This window comes from Nyctereutes procyonoides, unplaced genomic scaffold, assembly GCF_905146905.1.
Source record: "Nyctereutes procyonoides isolate TBG_1078 unplaced genomic scaffold, NYPRO_anot_genome, whole genome shotgun sequence".
Classification (NCBI taxonomy): domain Eukaryota; kingdom Metazoa; phylum Chordata; class Mammalia; order Carnivora; family Canidae; genus Nyctereutes; species Nyctereutes procyonoides.
In genome coordinates, this window is record NW_026575037.1 from 8,140,664 (window position 1) to 8,158,765 (window position 18,102).

Below are 18,102 nucleotides of genomic sequence, written 5' to 3' on the forward strand. Positions count from 1 at the left end.
ATTTTTGTTTTTAAAGAAACATGTGATGGGAGAGACAGAGAAAGGGAGAACCAAACTTCTCGAGTGATCTGACGATAGTTGCATGCACATACTGTATACTTCACACTGTGATTGACATTTATTTGTAGTTAGTACTTTGTTTTATACACTGAGGAGTCATTGCTAGTAATTTTTTTTTTTTTTTTTAAGTAAAAGCACTGTCTGCTACCTTTGCTATCATCAACATCTCCAAATTATGGTCTAGGGCCAAAGTCTAATTTGTGGCCTCCAGATGTTAATACTTAGGAATTTTGTGTCATCCAACTCCTGTTAGGAAAATGTTTGGCAATAGATGATATACCAGTGAAGCCTACAGTCTCTGATATCAGATAACCTGGGTTCAAATATCCAGGCTTGGCCCCTACATAGGTCTGTGGTCCTGGTCAACTTACTTAGCTTTGTTACACTTTCCTTCTCTATCTAAAGGAGATAATTACAATATCTACCTCTTAGGATTGCTATGAGGGTTTAATAAGGATGCATATAAAAGTTCTAGGACAGTGCATGGCACATAGAAAACACTTGGCAAATACTTCCTACCATTATTATATTAATAATCTGAAATGCTAATTCTAATTTGTCCATTCTAACAAATATTTCCACTCAATTGTTTTGCAGTTGTTAGCATGAAAAAAAAATGTGTCTATCAGAGCTGGGATGCTTACAGCCAACATCCAGAGTTATCTTGCCAGCTGCTCTTCCAGCATCATTGACAGCTACACATGTATAATCACCAGCATCCAGGTCTTGAGTTTCTTGAATCTTCAAAAGCCCCAAGAGAGGGTCAATAATGAGGAATGGTGAGGGCCTCAGCTCAAGATCCCCTAGGTCAAAACAAACGGAGAACATTAAACACTAAAGTATTTACATAGTTTGCTATTGGTTTAATTTTAAAACTGCTGAAGAAAATGAACTTCGAAGTTTTTAAAATATAAGTGTCTGGCACAAAGTATACACTTAAACAATGTTTATGCAAAGAATGAACACAGTATTTCTTAGCACTAAGCTGATTTATTAGTCTGTATCATTCTATGGGCTAACCTAGAGCCAAAAATCCGGCCCCAAATATTTCCTACTGTACATGTACCTAAATAAGAATGAACTCTTTAAAGCTGCTTGGGGGTGAGGCAGCTGTCACTGTGGCTGTGTTACATATGAAGAGAATGAGGAGATGCAGGTTGAAAAAAGGTTTCTACCATCATTGTGGCAGGATGAATTTCAGTTATCCAGGAAGTGTTTAGGAAGTGGCAATGGCATTCTCAGTTTGGTCAATGACCAGTGTTTTGGTTTTATGAATGCTATCAGTTAGATTGGTATCTTGGGAGAGTCACAGGCTGCCTGAGAGGCTTCTGAGGATGTCTGGCAGAGAAGGAACTGCAGCTATCTGGAGAAGATAGATAGGGAAGAGCCTGTTGGTAGAATTGGAAAAACAGATGAGAAATTTCTGACAACTGCCAGAGAGAAGTGTTTTATATAAATCTCCCAGAATACCTCTACTAAGTCTATATTATTCATCTAAGTTCTTTAAGTTAGAGTTATGAGTTTCTGGAAGAGGCAGGTAGGGAATAAATGTATGGAGGATAAAACCATGCATTGAGTTTGACCTCAGTGAAGCTAGAATGATGCTAGAAAAATCAGTGATGTCTGAGTTACCTGTGCATGCTGTCTCTCCCTGCAGCACCTCATATACCCTGAGAACCATTTCTCTATGAGGGCAGGCAATGCCTCAACTAATCTGTAAGTTAAGCTTAGCCTCTTCATATGATTCTCCTCCTTCAGGGTGACTCCTCTCCTAAGAATGAAATTAACCAGGATGACCAATTCCATTAAAAAAAAAATACCCAGTATTAGATGTTTAGTGCTTGGTGTCCGTAGATTTTTGTTTGTTTTTGTTTGTCAAGTCTAAAAAATTGCTCTCCAAAATGTCACATACTAGCCTAGCCATGTGCCCTGAAGACCACAGTAGTAACTCTCTTAGATTTTAATAATAATAAAAAAAAAAGAGAACCCAAGAACTAGTAATTCTCTAGAATACTGTAAAAATCACCAATCAACAGACTCAGGGCAACAAACAGACAATTCTCTTTTTGTTTTTATAATTTTGGGAGCAGAAGAGGTCAAAGGAGCCATAAATTTGAAAACAAAAAAATTACATTAGCAACCATCAGTGCCAAAAATAAAGTATTTTTCAGCATTCCAATATTTAAAACCCAAATCATCCTTTTAAGCTTGCTACTACATACCATGCAAGAATAAGAGAAGCAACCAAAGCTGTGTCTATGAGCCTCTGGGAAATTTTCATAAATAAAAGCAGATGATGTTGACATAAACTTTCCTCCCACTAAGGGAGAATGCGATGTGACCTAGCTGTTCATCAAGTATTAGAATGTTTGGGCTGAAATGCATTAGAATTTTGGAATTTACTTCTCTCCTATTTCTTTTTTATATGTCAAAGGACATAAGAGGATAAAATCAAGTCCTTTTAGCAAGTAGTTTTTTTAAAAAAATAAAAATGTTTAAAGAATAGCAGTAATGAAACAAAATATAAATTGGAAAACACGGATTTAATCAAGTTTGCATTCTGATCACATTTTGATAATCTCTCCTTTCTTCATTTCTACTGAAAAATTAGTCACCAAATTATTGACAAGCCATAGAGACAGAACTTTGAGATGGAAATGAAATAGGGATTATTTAGTTTTAATATTAGATAAGATTAGAAAAATGGTATACATAGTAAAACATGCAAACTTTCCCAACAATCTATGCTAGGATTTAACAATCATTACTACTGAAGAGGGTTCTCTTTATGCTGTACTTTAAATTCAATCCCGGTCTCTGTGGATGTAAAGATGAACAAACAGATCATTATCCCTGGCATGAGATCCTTTCAAATAGCTGATGGTAATTAGTGGTTCTCAAAAATCGTTGTCTCAAGACCCTTTTATACTCTTAGATATTATTGGGGAGTTTAATGAGGTTTTGTTTATATGAACTATATTTATTTGTACTTAGAATTTTAGAAATGAAACTGAAAATTTTAAATATACGTATTTATTTTATAATAACAAACTCATGACATTTTAACATAAATGAACATATTTTATGAGAAAATAATTATATTTCCCAAAACAAGAGATATTTAGTGAGAAGAGTGGTGTTTCACATTTTTGCAAATTTCTAGAATGTCTAGCTTAATAGAAGACAGCTGAATGCTCATATTTGCTTCTGCATTATGTAGCCTCCAAAAACTCCACTATACTCATATTCATGAGACAATGAATATGAAAAAGAGAAAAAATATCTTAGTATAATTAGGAAAATAATTTTGATTTCCTGGATTCCCTGAAAAAAATCATGAGGAACTCCCAAAGATTTCTGACTACACTTTAAGAAACTTCAATCTAAATTTAAAAATCCAATTTCTTTAATATTTTACCAGAAACATCCTCTATGCAACATTTTAATAGCATCCCTCATAATTTTTTGAACCCACTGTATGTTGCTTATTTCTAAAAATGAAAAATCCAAAATGTTGATGGGTATTTGTGTTTATGGAATTCCTTTTCTTTGATGGTCTGAATGGAATACAATTTATTAATGAAGAGTGGTTGCCAGGAATTTGGGAGCAAAGGAAATGAGAAGCTGTTGTTCAATAGGTATGAAGTTTCAATTGCACAAGATGAGTAAGTTCTAGATATCTGCTATGCAACAAAGTGCCTATAGTTAACAATACTGTATTGTACGTTTAAACACTTGTTAGGAAGATAGATTCCATGTGTTCCTACAACCAATCAATTAATCACCACCTACTTTACTCAATCAGATTTGCAAAAAAAAAAGGGGGGTATCACAAAAAAGTTTTTCTTCTGCCTAAGGTGAGGTCTCTTCTTTACCTCTTGATTTCCATAAGGTACAATTTTCACAACCTTCCTATTGTCTCAACCCTAGCAGAGGTGGAAAAGGAGGGTCCAGATGCCTTCTCCTTCTTTCTTTCTGGAACCAATCTGCATATAGAAAAGATTATCCTCTAGTTTTGTTCGTGAAGATCCAGACTCTGCATCTGCAACAAATTGCTTGCTTGGGATGGGTAGGACAATAGGTTGGCCTGATCCTGGGGTTTATGGCTGCTTTGCATATTGTTGATGAACATTGAAATATATCCTCCAATAAGGTCTGTCAGTGTTTAATGCCCACATTCTAGCTATGTTGCTTCATAACTTGGACAGAGATATGGGATATTATTTACTGGGTCTGTTGAACCCCAACATGTATGTTTGAGAGAGCTAATAGGTAGTCAATTTTAGAATCTTCCATATGGTGGCTGCCTGCGTCCCTAACTCCTCCTTACCTTCCAAGCCATTTACGGAACCCAGGCTAACATGAAGACTAAATTTAATTCAGAAAAGTAGCCTCAATTTCAGAAAACAAAAAGACTTTCTGTGCGACTCTGCTATCTATGGGTAGAGAAATCAACAGGTTACATTACTTCTTTTAATTTTTATTTTTAACATAAACTGCTGACTTTTAAAAAAGAGAAATACTGCTTCTCTAATACATTTTTTTCCGGATTTATTTATGATGGGAGTTTGACACTGATTATCAATTTCATTTGTAATTCAAAATTTAAGTATTTTAAATAAAATTAGTTTGTGTTATCTGAAATAAACCTAATTAAGAAGCAAATCCAGAAATGCTTTTTTTATCACAGAAAACATGAAGACTCAAAATCATTTAACATGGAAAACTGTCAAAATGGCATTATCTTCTAGCTTTCTTGTTTTTTATTTGTATTGTTTAAAAGTGTTTGTTTTCTACATAAAGCCTTTCTTTTTCACCTCATGTTCCCTAAGAGTTTGAACCCGAGGTGAATTCATAATTTTGTGATTATGACATCAACTCGTTGCTATGGGGATGTCTGTGATTTAACAAACAGAATCATAACAATAGTTCTTTGTACTGTTTAGCGTTTTTCATCTGAAGATTAAAAAGTATTTTGCAAACAGCATCTCAATAATCCTAGCAACCTCCCTTTTAGAGTGTTTGTGGGACTTTTTCTTTCTCATAGATTGGAAGAACTGAGACAGAAACAGAAGTGGGACGTTTTACACAGATATGTACTGTCAGCATCTGAGCTTGGACCAGTATCCAAGTGTATTCCCACTAAGACAAATAGCACATTATTGTTATTTTATTACAGAATCAAAGGTGTAATCTTCATGTTACAAAGACAGGCAGATAACTTCCATGCTCGATATAAGTACCTCCCATTTATGATGAAGCCAGCCACAAAACACTTTTGTCTTTTAACTACTTGTAAGCTTTAATGTTGTCTTTTTTTTTTTTTTTGAGGACTTTATAGAAAGTATCATTGGGAATCTAGAAAACTTTCTAATAGTGACAGACATTATCTCTAAGAAAAGTGAACTGAAATCAGGAAGGCCATTTCAAACATTAACAGAGTATTCTTGGACAATTTTCTACAGGAAACAATCCTAAACTAACAAAGAGAATGTTCAGCTGGATTAGCAAAGGCGAACTTTTCCTGCTTTGATTTTCATGGTCGTCTAATCCACACCAGATGTCAAATCCTGAAATTCAGAGTTCAGAATTTTGAACTATTGTCTCTAGTGAGATCATAAACACATTTTATGGGGCTGCTAAGTCACACACCAAAACAAAATTTTAACAAATCATCTTTTTAAAAGAAAAAACAAATCCAAGTCAACCAGACAGGAACATACTTAAGAAATGTACCTTTGAACCATTTAACTTGAGGCAGAGGAGTCCCAGAGGATTTACATTCCATAACTGTTGTATCCCCAAGAGCAACCAATAGCTCACTCTGAACTACAACCAACTTTGGGGCTTCTGAAAAATACAAACATGCAAATGGTTAATGTCTGGCCCAATGCTATAAGCACCTTTTTTATGATTACACTAAATGAATCAGTTTAACAAAATCTGCCAGTATTTGTGTGCTTGTGGTTATTTCGCTGTTTACAAATAGAAAGAGACTCTTACAATGTGAGTGTACAAAGAAGTGCGTGATGAAAAGATCATTTATTAAGAGCAAATATATATAATAGGCAAAAATAATTCAGATAAAAGAGTCAAAAAATTTAGGAAATTAGCCAAAAGGTCTTTATGAAAAAAAAAAAGATATATAAAGAGAGAAAAATCTTAGAAATCTGAACAGATCTTATAGAAATAACAAGTAATACTAAAGGAATAGAAAGAAATGGATAGTAAAAAAAATATCAGACGAGCTATGATGGTAAGACTGATTTGTCTAGGTTAAGAATTGAGGATAATATAATTACAGGTGGATTAGTTATAATATTTTCTAAGTAATTTTAAGGATATTCATTTAACTACAGAGAAAGTTGCAGTTGAAGGCTAAAAGTTACATCTATAAAAAGTAGAGTCTCCATTATCCTTTTCCCTTTGATGGTAAAGACAAACATTCTCTGTTTCTTTCCTCTCTTGCTTAATGCTTTCATTCACTCACACATTCTTCTCTGAACTGGGCATGTTAGGACTTTCTAACTTTAATTGAAGTAGTTTTAAACAAGGCTAAGAGTTAACTTCTCAAAGATCATGTTAATCCTCTGCTAGAAAACCTTTGGTAATTTTATTTCCCAATTCCCTAGTTTGGCTTTCAAAAACCATAAACTAGTACAGAGCTTTCTTTTTAAACTTACCCTCTATAACACTTCCTTTCTTATCACAAGGTATGAAGCTACACTGGTAGTCCAAAACAGCCCCTACTCTGTTCTATCTTCCTGCTTTTGCAAAAGCAGTTTCCTCTGCCTGAAATGCTCTTTGCCACAGCTCTTCAAATCCTACTCATTCCTCCAGACTGAACTTAAATCCTGTCTCCTTTGAGAAATCTTTACAAATTCCCCCGTCAGAATTAATCTTCCTTTCTGCCAACCCTTACTGTAGTACTCATCTGTCTGCTATCTTATATTTCTCTATGTATAGCCACTCCCATTATGCGAGCTCTCAAAAAGTAAGAATTTCATAACACATTTTTTTTATATTCCACAGTCTTTAGTACTTTAGATCCTCAAGGTGATTAATAAGGTAAATAAGCGAATCAATTATTTTGGCCTCTTTGTGAATGAATCAAAATTCATTTCTACAATTCAGAATCTGTTTCTACCCCTTTCTACATTCCCACTGCCTATTTCTTCTCTAATCTTCCAAACTTATTTGCCTTGTGCCTTCATCATTTCTGTCAATGAGACCACTTCTTTCCAGGCTTTCAGATTCAATATTTATGACACTTTTGCTACCTCCCTCATCTGTACAAACCAACTACAATTCTCAATTTTTATTTTAGCTTTCTTCCTCTCCACTGCCAGTTTCATTACCTCACTATAAATGGCTGGGTGGATTGCTAGCCATTAATTATTCACAATTTACAAACTAACATTGAGCATGTAATATCCTTGTCCTTTATTTGTTAAAAAGAGACCAAATTAAAAGAAATATTCTATTCTGTAGAGATTATATGATTATATTTAAAATATATTAGATTACAATAATATATTAGAATATATTATAATCCATTATATTGTGGAATATTATAGAATAATTATCATGAAATGCATCTTCAATAAAAGTTTATATTTGGAAGGGAAAAACTAAAGATGAAAATTTAAAAAGTATGTAGATAGGATAAATGACAGAAATATTATAAACATTTAATTACAATAGAAATATTATAAAGTTTTGAATATAAGTGAAAAATATAAAATGGAAGTTGAAGTAAACTAGAATGGATATAAAAATTATTAATATGTAGGCAAAATATTGAAAACAACAGAAAAACCACAGAAGGATAGAACTCTGTGGACCATCTAAGACTCTGTAAGCATCCTGGACTTCTGTTGACTAATGAAGCAATCTACTCCCTGAACTTTTAACTTAGTTACAGTATTTCCTTTAATCAAATGTGAAATTAATAATAAATTTTAAGACTAACACTCATTCCTAATATTAATTAGGAATATTAACAGAAAAATACTTTTAAATTGCTTGGTATGATACTTATCCTATTTTCATTGCCTTTTAAACTGATTATACTTGCCAATGTATCTGAGGGTAGAAGTCTGTTTGTCTGTTCCAGCTGAATTGCTTGCCAGGCAACCATAGATCCCTGCATCTTTGGGAATTGCATTTTTGATAAATAGGGTTCCTTCTGAGGTCATCCTATATCTATGAAAAAAAAGAAAATACAATTGAAAATACCTTAATAATAGTATGAAGAAACTATAACATCTTCCTTACAATTATCTTCAAATATTTTAGGCATATTTTTGGTGCTGGTTGCAGAAATTATTAATGTCATCATTTGATTAACAGAAATGTAGTAGTGGTATAGTAGTAGCAGTAACAGTAATAATAACAATAATAACAATAATAGATCTTTTGTATCCAGTTCTTGCTATATGCCAAAGGCTGCTCCAGATGTTTTACATGTTTTATATCCTCCTAACAACCCAATGAGTTAGGTATTACTATTACCTCTATTGTATGGAGGAGGAAAAGAATTCTATAATTTGCCCAAAGGCAGTTAGTAAACAGAAGAAGTGGAATTTGCAACCAAGCAATCACATTCTGTGTGAATTGCTATGCTAAATGGTTCCTCAATATGCAAACCTGAGATGCAATACCTCCTGTCATAGGGCAAGTCAGTGGTGAGTCTAGGAGTAGAATCTGGCTCATACCTAAGTCCTCTTCCTCATGCAAAACAATGGAGAGCAATGGAAACTCAATAGCTGGGAAACTTCTTTGTGATCCACATGTTCATTACACTCTTTGAGCATGAGAGGATTAAATGTCTGTCTTTTAAAGTCATTCAGCAGATAAAATACATCTCAATGCAGTATGGCAAAAGTGAATAGGAATTGCAAAGAATGTCTGAACACATTTTAATTAGAGCTACTGTTCTGTCCTTTGCCTCTTCCTCTCTCTCCTTTTAAATCCCAGGACCATCTTTTTAATAGATTAGTGAAAACTACACATTACCCCACAGAAAGTTTACTATCCTCATTTCAATTATTCAAGGTAAATCGAGTGTTACGGTGTCATGTTTGTGATAAAAGTACTGTGAGGCTCTTAGTCCCAGCTATTAACTTCAAGGCTGAAGAACATCAAACTGTCAATCCATCATTTCTTATTTTATGGACATTTCCTGGCCTATTTAGAAAATCTAAAGCTGTGGATTTTGGTCAAACTCCCTCAACTTTAGGGATTTAGTCACATCAGTTTTGTCCAATTTTTGATTGGTTTTCATCAACACTTCACTCAGTAAAAACAAAGAACATGATACAAACCCAGTACCTGTGTGAACCCATGATAAACATATCATTAATAGTCCAGGTGATCTTTGGTTTGGGATAACCCGTTGCAGAACACCTGATGGAGACCTCAGATCCTCCCGTGAATGACTGATTCTTGGGCATCACAGTGACTTTGGGTGGTTCTGCAAATAGAAAGAAACATATATAGTGAAACGGCAATTTATCTTGATGTTAGGAGCTTCCTGTGTTAGCAGATTTGTAGGCTTCTTACCACACCATTATTTTTATTTTGTACTTCCAAAAGTTCGTTTATAAAGAGTAACAACTAAGTTGCAGTAGGGCTCAGGAGATGTCTTCCCCAAAGCTGATAGGAGTTGCAGATGCTGCTTTCTGGCTTCTTGTGGCCCAGGTTTCATGATATTGGGAGTCCTGGTCCCTCCGGAGGCCCTCTTTTCCCTGAGAGCGTGATACATGCAATGGCTGGGACCCTGGAACCTGCCTCTACCCTGCAGATTCAGGATAGAGGCTTTCCTTCTGGCCATTTGCCCTGAGACCTTGCAGCTTAGGCCAGCTGTCAAACCATCTGAGCCCAGGCCTATACTCCTACTTCTAGAACCTGGACGCATTGAGAGTGGATGAGGACCTGCCCTCAGAGCTCGGGAAGGGTCTGGCTAACTCTACTCTGGAGGACATCTGGGGACTGAATCTGACACCAGTGATAGGAAAGGACTGAATGAAAGTCAGAGGAGCTACAGGAGCAAGACACAGTAGTATTTGGCAGCTGGGGAAGGGAATGAGGAAAAGGGGTACCTCTGTCCATTCTCTAGCCAGGTTCTACCTCCCAGCCATTCAGCCCCCTTGTCCTGCTCTGCCCCATGGCCTTGGTTACCAGACTAGCCTTGCAGTAACTCCATTCTCCTGGGGTTTCTTGGGCATGTGGAAAAAGGTGGTCCTCATAGCCTGGGGACATCAGTTATAGTGAGGCCACTGGTGGGGATGGCATCTGGCATCTCCACTTTGAATATTCCTGAGATAAAGAACTTCCTTTTCCTTTTGGGGTCATAGACGGAAAAGAAGGTGGGGTATACCACAGAAATGATGGGCACCCACACCTGAATTGCCAGGTAAAAGGCATTGTTCTTTGAAGTAACAGGTCCCCATTGTCCTGATATCCTCAGGGTAGATCCACATTTTGAGGTTCTCTCTGACCATGCACTGGCCCATGTCAGACATCACAGTCATGGTTTGTCCTGGAGCACTACTAGTTGATAAAGACGTCCCCGAGACACATGATCAGGCCTACAGGCCCATGAAGAGAAACCCTGCTTGGCTATCTGCACGCAGCACTTGCAGAAGGCCTCCAAGAGGCCCATCAAGTTCAGGACACTCTGGTGGTTAGAAATGATGACACAAGGATGGTGCACTTCCAGCTGCTGGTGGCCCTCTGGCTCAGAGTGAAGGCCCTAAATGTACTTGAAGAGCTGGTCAAACCAACAGATGATATTAGTTTTCTGCCCCATGTTAGTGTGATGGTGCAACAGGCCATAGTGGAGACCGTGAAACAGACCACACAGTTCAAGGTGACCTTGCCTTAGAACCTGGCCATGCAGCTCAGCTGTATGAGCAGCAGCATGGTGGTCAGGCCTGACAAGAGCTCCATGGGCACGGCAGCACTGGGACCACATACCTGCAGTACTACCCTGGCAGACCCAACTGTGCTGGCCTCAAGCCTCCTCTCTCAACTCCAACCAGAAAGGCCTCTTTAGATGACCCTTATCAGGGATTTAGCCCAATCAGTGCAGGGAAGGACCTAAAGGAATTTTTACTTATTTAATTTTCTAGCATTTTATTTTTATTAATTTTTAAATTTAAATTCAATTAACATATAATGTATTGTTAGTTTCAGAGATAGAGTTCAGTCATTCATCAGTCTCATAACACCCAGTGCTCATTACATCATATACCCTCCTTAATGCCCATTGTCCAGTTACCCATCTCCCACCTCCCTCCCCCTCCAGCAATCCTCAGTTTGTTTCCTATGATCAAGTCTCTTCTATGATCAAGTACCAGTTTGTCTCCTTATCTGATTTCGTCTTGTTTTACTTTTTCCTCTTTTCCTCTATAATCCTGTTTTGTTTCTTAAATTCCATATATGATATGATAATTGTCCTTTTACTGATTGACTTATTTTAGCATAACCTCTAGTTCTACCCACACCATTGCAAATGGCAAGATTTCATTTTTTGATGACTAATATTCCATTATATAAATATTATATATAATATATATACTATATATATATAATATATATACACATACATATTCCACATCTTCTTTATCCATTTATCTCTCAATGAACATCTGGGCTGTTTCCACAGTTTGGCTATTTTGAACATTGCTGCTATAAACACTGGGGTGCAGGTGCCCCTCGGGATCACTACATTTGTACCTTTGGGGTAAATACTTGGTAGTGTAATTGCTGGGTTATAGGGTAGGTCTATTTTCAACTTTTTGAGGACCCTCTATAATATTTTTCAAAGTGGCTGTACCACCTTCTATTCCCACTAGCAGTAAAAGATGGTTCCCCTTTCTCTGCATCCTTTCCAGCATCTGTCATTTCCTGACTTGTTAATTTTAACCATTCTGATTGGTGTGAGGAGGTATCTCATTGTGGTTTTGATTTGTATTTCCCTGACACTGAGTGATGTTGAGTATTTTTTTCATGTATCTGTTGGTTATTTGTAATGTCTTTTTTGGAAAGATGTCTGTTCATGTCATCTGTCCATTTCTTGATTGGATTATTTGTTCTTTGGGTGTTGAGTTTGATAAATTCCTTATAGATTTTGGATACTTACCCTTTTCGTGATAAGACATTTTCAAATATCTTCTCCCCTTCTATCAGTTGTCTTTTGGTTTTGTCAACTATTTCCTTTGCTGTGCAAAAAGCTTTTTATTTTGATGAAGTCCCAATAGTTCATTTTTGCCTTTGTTTCCCTTGCCTTTGGAGACATGTCTAGCAAGAAGTTGCTGCAGCTGAGTCACAGAGGTTGCTGCCTGTGCTCTCCTCCAGGATTTTGATAGATTCCTGTCTTACATTTAGGTCTTTCATTCATTTTGAGTCTATTTTTGTGTATGGTGTTAAGATAATAGTCCAGTTTCATTCTTCTGCATGTAGCTATCCAATTTTTCCAACACTATTTGTTGAAGAGAATGTCTTTTTTTCCATTGGATATTCTTTCCTGCTTTGTCAAAGATTAGTTGACCACAGAGTTGAGGGTCTGTTTATGGGTTCACTATTCTTCTACTTTCCATTGATCTGTGTGTCTGTTTTTGCACCAGTACCTTACTATCTTGATGTTTACAGCTTAGTAGTAAAACTTGAAGTCCAGAATTGCGATGCTACCAGCTTTGGTTTTCTTTGGAACCAAAGGAATTTTAAAGCAAAGAAAGAAAATCCTTTTTAAGAGTAAAATGAATTTGATCCCAATGTTATGTTTCTATGCTTCACTGGTTACCAGTGGTCCCTTCTTACTTTGCTCCCAACAGCTGACCATTGGGTTCTGCCTACTAAGCTGGAATTTCAGTATAAATCTGTTTTCCATAAAAGTCTCTAGATAGGGCCTTTTGTGATTTTCTGTATAGTGAACACAGGCTTGGAGCCACAACTGGTTCTGACTGCTGATTCCTTTGTTTGAAGTTCACGTCTTTATTAGATTATAAATGTGTTGAGGTAAAGACAAAGTCTTTCATATTATTCCATATTCCACTACATCCTGCAGTACTTAACACCCCTTGCATGTTATACAGTGACTTGTAAATAATGGGTACTTAAAAGTGTTGATAGAATACAGAATACAGGCCATTCCTAAACTGTAAATTGGCTCTAAGAATTTTTATGCCTGCCACCACTCAAGGCCCTGCTATATTGTTCATTTCTCTCAGCCCAGGAATTCACAGGATACAACAGGAAATATCAATTATTCAAAGTTCTATTACATTCACTCCACTTCTATGGCAGAAAATAGACTTTTGAAAATGAAATATTAAATCAGGAAGTTATTGTCAAAAAGGATACGAAAATTCCCTGATAACTGTAATGTTGATATATCTGGTCTTATCAATTCCACATTTACGTCTAGATTACTACAGAATAAGGATAATCTTCAAAGAAAGTACCATCAAAGAAATAACTTTCTTAGTGTAAATATTCCCCACTCAATAAGATAAATGAAAATAAATTTACTTTCACAATGTTTGAAATAGATGTTGTAAGTAAGACATTACTATTACTAATCTAGTATTGTAAGATTCAATAACATGTAATTTTTGCACAATTATTATATTCCAGACTCAGTGCTAACCTGTAGGGACACAATGATGAACCAAGCGGACATAGTTTCAACTTTCCATTTAACTGGATTTTTAATAGAAATGAAATCCAGAAATTCATTTAGTTCGATCTATATATATTTATGATATATCTTTACAATGTTAGCCTGCAAATTGTGGCTTAATTTCACTAAGAAAAATTAGTCTGAGGAATCCTGATAATTTGAAGGAGATACAAGTGGTACTGCTGGACCAGGCAGCTACACAACTGAACAAAACTAATTAGTGCCTAATTGGTAACAGCTTACGATCACTACCCCCCCCCCTTTTTTTTCCTGTTTACATTGTGTTTTTCAAATTATGATTGTCTTTGAAGTTAATGTTTAAAGGGCTTTTCCTGCCTGTGGACTTGGTTGATAGTCTCATTATTCCATGGATTCTTCTTGATGAAATAGGGCTACAGAAATGCAGGAGGTCAAGGGCAGAGTGGCCATGGCCAATAAGTTCAAATTGTGATTACATCTGGAGTCCATCAATTCTGAAATGCCAGAGGAGTACACATGCTGTGGGAGTGGTGCAGATAATCTTCAAGGGATGAGGAAAAAAGGAACACTTTTTCTCTTTGGAATTTATTGATTACCCACATTTATTCAGTCCCACTTTCTGAAAATAAAATGTTTCTTATATCTAGTTCATTTTGACCTAGGATTGCTGCAAAGATTCAGCAGTTCTTGGGATTTTTGTCTAAACATGGTGCCTTTCAATGAAATCTGACAGAATTAGCCTGGCATGTCTCCCAGCAAGAATTCCTCTGGTAGGCTCTGTAGTTTAGGTATCAATGTGAAAATAAATGTCAGTTACTCAAACCAGGATGCAGGGAGCTAAGAGGTCATTTCTCAAATAAAGCCTGGATATAGGGTGTTGCTCAGGGTCATGAAATCAGTCTGTGTGCATACACACAAATGGAATGACATCATCTCACAGAAGGTGAGAAATCTGTTGTTGTTCTGGAAAGAATAGTTCCACTGACAATAAGAAAATCAAAAAGGGCATGGACAAATATGGAAGCAAAATTAGATTTCTGCCAAATAACATTTGAATAAAGATGGTCAGAATGATTCAGGCTTCAGTTGATTAGGTTAAATAAGGATGTAATAGACTTCACTATACATAATATCTCAATAGTTAGAATTTTTAATTTTCTAGAAAATAAAGCTCCTTTTGTTTTGATCAAGTGGCTTTAACAGAGCAAGAACCAGTTTAAAAACCTTAGTTCAACTCCATCACAGTCTAAAGTCAAATTTTAGGTTTTGGGGAGAAGTAATCCATTCTTAGTTGCTTTTCAAACTCATTTCACCACCACAACCATTACCATTATTATCACCATCATCACCATTATTACCACCACCACCATCTTCAACCATCAACATCAATATCATAAATAACAACTTGCTTTCCATTAGCCAAAGCAGGGGAAATATGGTACTCCATTAGTATTAAGACATTAATTCATTCTTTATATTTTAATCATAATAAAAGCAATATATGTGAGTTTTTATAATTTCTCAACAATAGCTTAAAGACTTACACATAGATTATGATACTAAAAATTAAAAAAATAAACACTACTTTAAGGCTTAGGTGTTTTAACACATTATGAATGGTCAGGCTAGCAAAATGAATTCTAAATGGCCATGAAAATAGCCATGGGCAGCCTGGGTGGTTCAGTGGTTGAGCACCACCTTCGGCCCAGGGTGTGATCCTGGAGACCTGGGATCGAGTCCCATGTTGGGCTTCCTGCACGGAGCCTGCTTCTCCCTCTGCCTGTGTCTCTGCCTATCTTTCTCTCTCTCTCTCTCTCATGAATAAATAAATAAAATCTTAAAAAAAAAAAAAAAAGAAAAAACAGCCATTACTCTGATTCCAAAGACTGAAGAAGATAAAATCAAGCCTAACTCTTGCAAATCTCCAATGTCATCTTCACACTCACAAGGCATATTTCTAGTTAATGGTCAGCTGGGTCTGACTTGTTGCTATTATAATGCCTCTGGTAGGACATTTTCAAAAAGACCAAAGGGACCTTCTCTTCAAAATGTTTTAATTATCATCAATAAATTATATCAGATAATGGTAATGCTTTGAATTACCTAAGAAACACTTTAAAATATTTTTCACTACTGGTATATTTAGAGTACTTGGGCAGGTTTCTTTGTGTTTTCATTCTCTCACATAAATCAACAATCGTCTCATCTCTACTCAACAATATTCAAACAAAACATTTATTGAGTATATCTACAATTTTCAGGTACTTTATAACCACAGAGAACTCACAGAATATACAAAACAAATTACATACAAACTAGGGATTAAATCTCTTTCTGGGGGGATCCCTGGGTGGTTCAGCGGTTTAGCGCCTGCCTTTGGCCCAGGGCACGATCCTGGAGTCCCGCGATCGAGTCCAACGTCAGGCTCCTGGCACAGAGCCTGCTACTCCCCCATCCTGTGTCTCTGCTCCCCCCCTTTGTCTATCATAAATAAATACATCTTTTAAAAAAAATCTCTTTCTGGTGGTTAGTTCTTGAAATAAGAATGTGACCAAAAGGGATCCCTGGGTGCAGCGGTTTGGCACCTGCCTTTGGCCCAGGGCGCGATCCTGGAGACCTGGGATCGAATCCCATGTCAGGCTCCCGGTGCATGGAGCCTGCTTCTCCCTCTGCCTGTGTCTCTGCCTCTCTCTCTCTCTCTCTCTCTCTCTGTATGACTATCATAAAAAAAAAAATTAAAAAGAATGTGACCAAAATTACTGAGTGCTTGTTATATGCTAGATGTCTAACTCTAGACCTATCATTTATTTCCCACAACTCTATGAAGTGCCACTGCCATTTTATAGAGCAAGCACCTAATAAATAATCCATGGTGTCCAGTTTATATCTTAATAGGGACAATAACTCACAGGGTTATTGTAGATTAGCTAAATTAACATACATAAAACACTTGGAACGATTCCTGGTGCAGAGTAGGCACTATGTGATTTTTGCTATTATCAGTTTTCCATTAAATAGTAAAGTATGACAAAGGATGATAAAATAAGTACTATAGTATTTAAAATAAGTGTTTATATATGTGTTAGCTAGGCACTTACAAATGAAACTTGATCACAATTCTCATACTTGCATATTTAGATTACACATCCTCTAATAAATAATACTAAATATATCTTATTTGATTCTTCTGAAATTTGAGATGTTTCTAGATACCCAAAATTTATTGGAAATTTCAATAAAAATAGATAAATTTAGCTTTTCCATATTTGACTGATTTAAAAAAAACATGCTAATACCTATGTCACCTGGCACTTGTTAAAAAGTAGTTGTGATGATGTAATGAGCATATGGTTATGATAATATCAATTTCATACTTAGTGAAGTAATTCTGGTCATTAGAGACTTAACTTCATCAATCATCTTGAGAAATATTTCCTTTTTTACTGCAATACTCTCCCTGGTGACGTGAACTAATTAGTGACAGACATCCACCCTTTCCTGACACCACAGAAAACAAATTAATACTTCTAATGTTCATACAGACATAACATGGCAAAGGAAAGGAAACCTTGTCAGGCCCTTTGATTTCCATGTGGCAGCATGCGATTGCAGAAGAAATGTCAGCTATCCATGGAATATGCTAAAAAGTTTAACCAGGACTTTCATATTCATCTTTAGCTTTAAAAGTCCTCATAGGGATCCCTGGGTGGCGCAGCGGTTTCGCGCCTGCCTTTGGCTCAGGGCGCGATCCTGGAGACCCGGGATCGAATCCCATATTCGATGGGATTCGATATCGGGCTCCCGGTGCATGGAGCCTGCTTCTCCCTCTGCCTATGTCTCTGCCTCTCTCTCTCTCTCTCTCTCTGTGACTATCATAAATAAATAAATTAAAAAAAAATTTTTTAAATAAAAATAAAAGTCCTCATAAAAAAATAATAATAATAAAAGTCCTCCTCATAAAGGAGCAGCTAATGAAATCAATAAATTTGTTTCTTGTCCCCAAATAAACAAGAAGATAGTATGCTTTAAACAAAACTCATACTGTGTTATGAATATCACCCCACTTATCCTAACTTCTACCTCTAAGCCTGGCCAGTACAAGCATGTAGAAATTTAGCAGCCATTGTCACTTTAAATTGATATATTGCTTTAGCCTATTTCAGAAAATTTTGCCAAACTTTCACCTATGATATAATTTTTAATTAGGAACAACTAAACAATACTTTAAAAATGCTTATAAATTTTTCCTAAGATAATTATCACACTTTGTTATGAAATATGGTTTTACATGTAAGAAGTAATATGCTGGCATGTGCTGCAACTGAAAAAGAAAGTACCTATATAAATGAAATCCAAAATTGTTGGGGCACTGAGAT

At 36.1% G+C, this 18,102-nt stretch overlaps 1 protein-coding gene across 4 annotated transcripts in view; it reads right to left on the reverse strand.

Annotated features, from left to right (window-relative positions):
• Positions 1-18,102, reverse strand: part of HMCN1 (hemicentin 1) — a 454,683-nt gene that overhangs the window by 225,885 nt on the left and 210,696 nt on the right. For all 4 annotated transcript variants that reach the window (XM_055319154.1, XM_055319153.1, XM_055319155.1 and 1 more), the window contains exons 12-15: positions 9,394-9,535; positions 8,138-8,265; positions 5,797-5,910; positions 705-863 (exon numbers count right to left, since the gene is read on the reverse strand). In XM_055319154.1, coding sequence (XP_055175129.1) covers positions 705-863; positions 5,797-5,910; positions 8,138-8,265; positions 9,394-9,535 — 543 coding nt within the window. The remainder of the gene's footprint in view (positions 1-704; positions 864-5,796; positions 5,911-8,137; positions 8,266-9,393; positions 9,536-18,102) is intronic.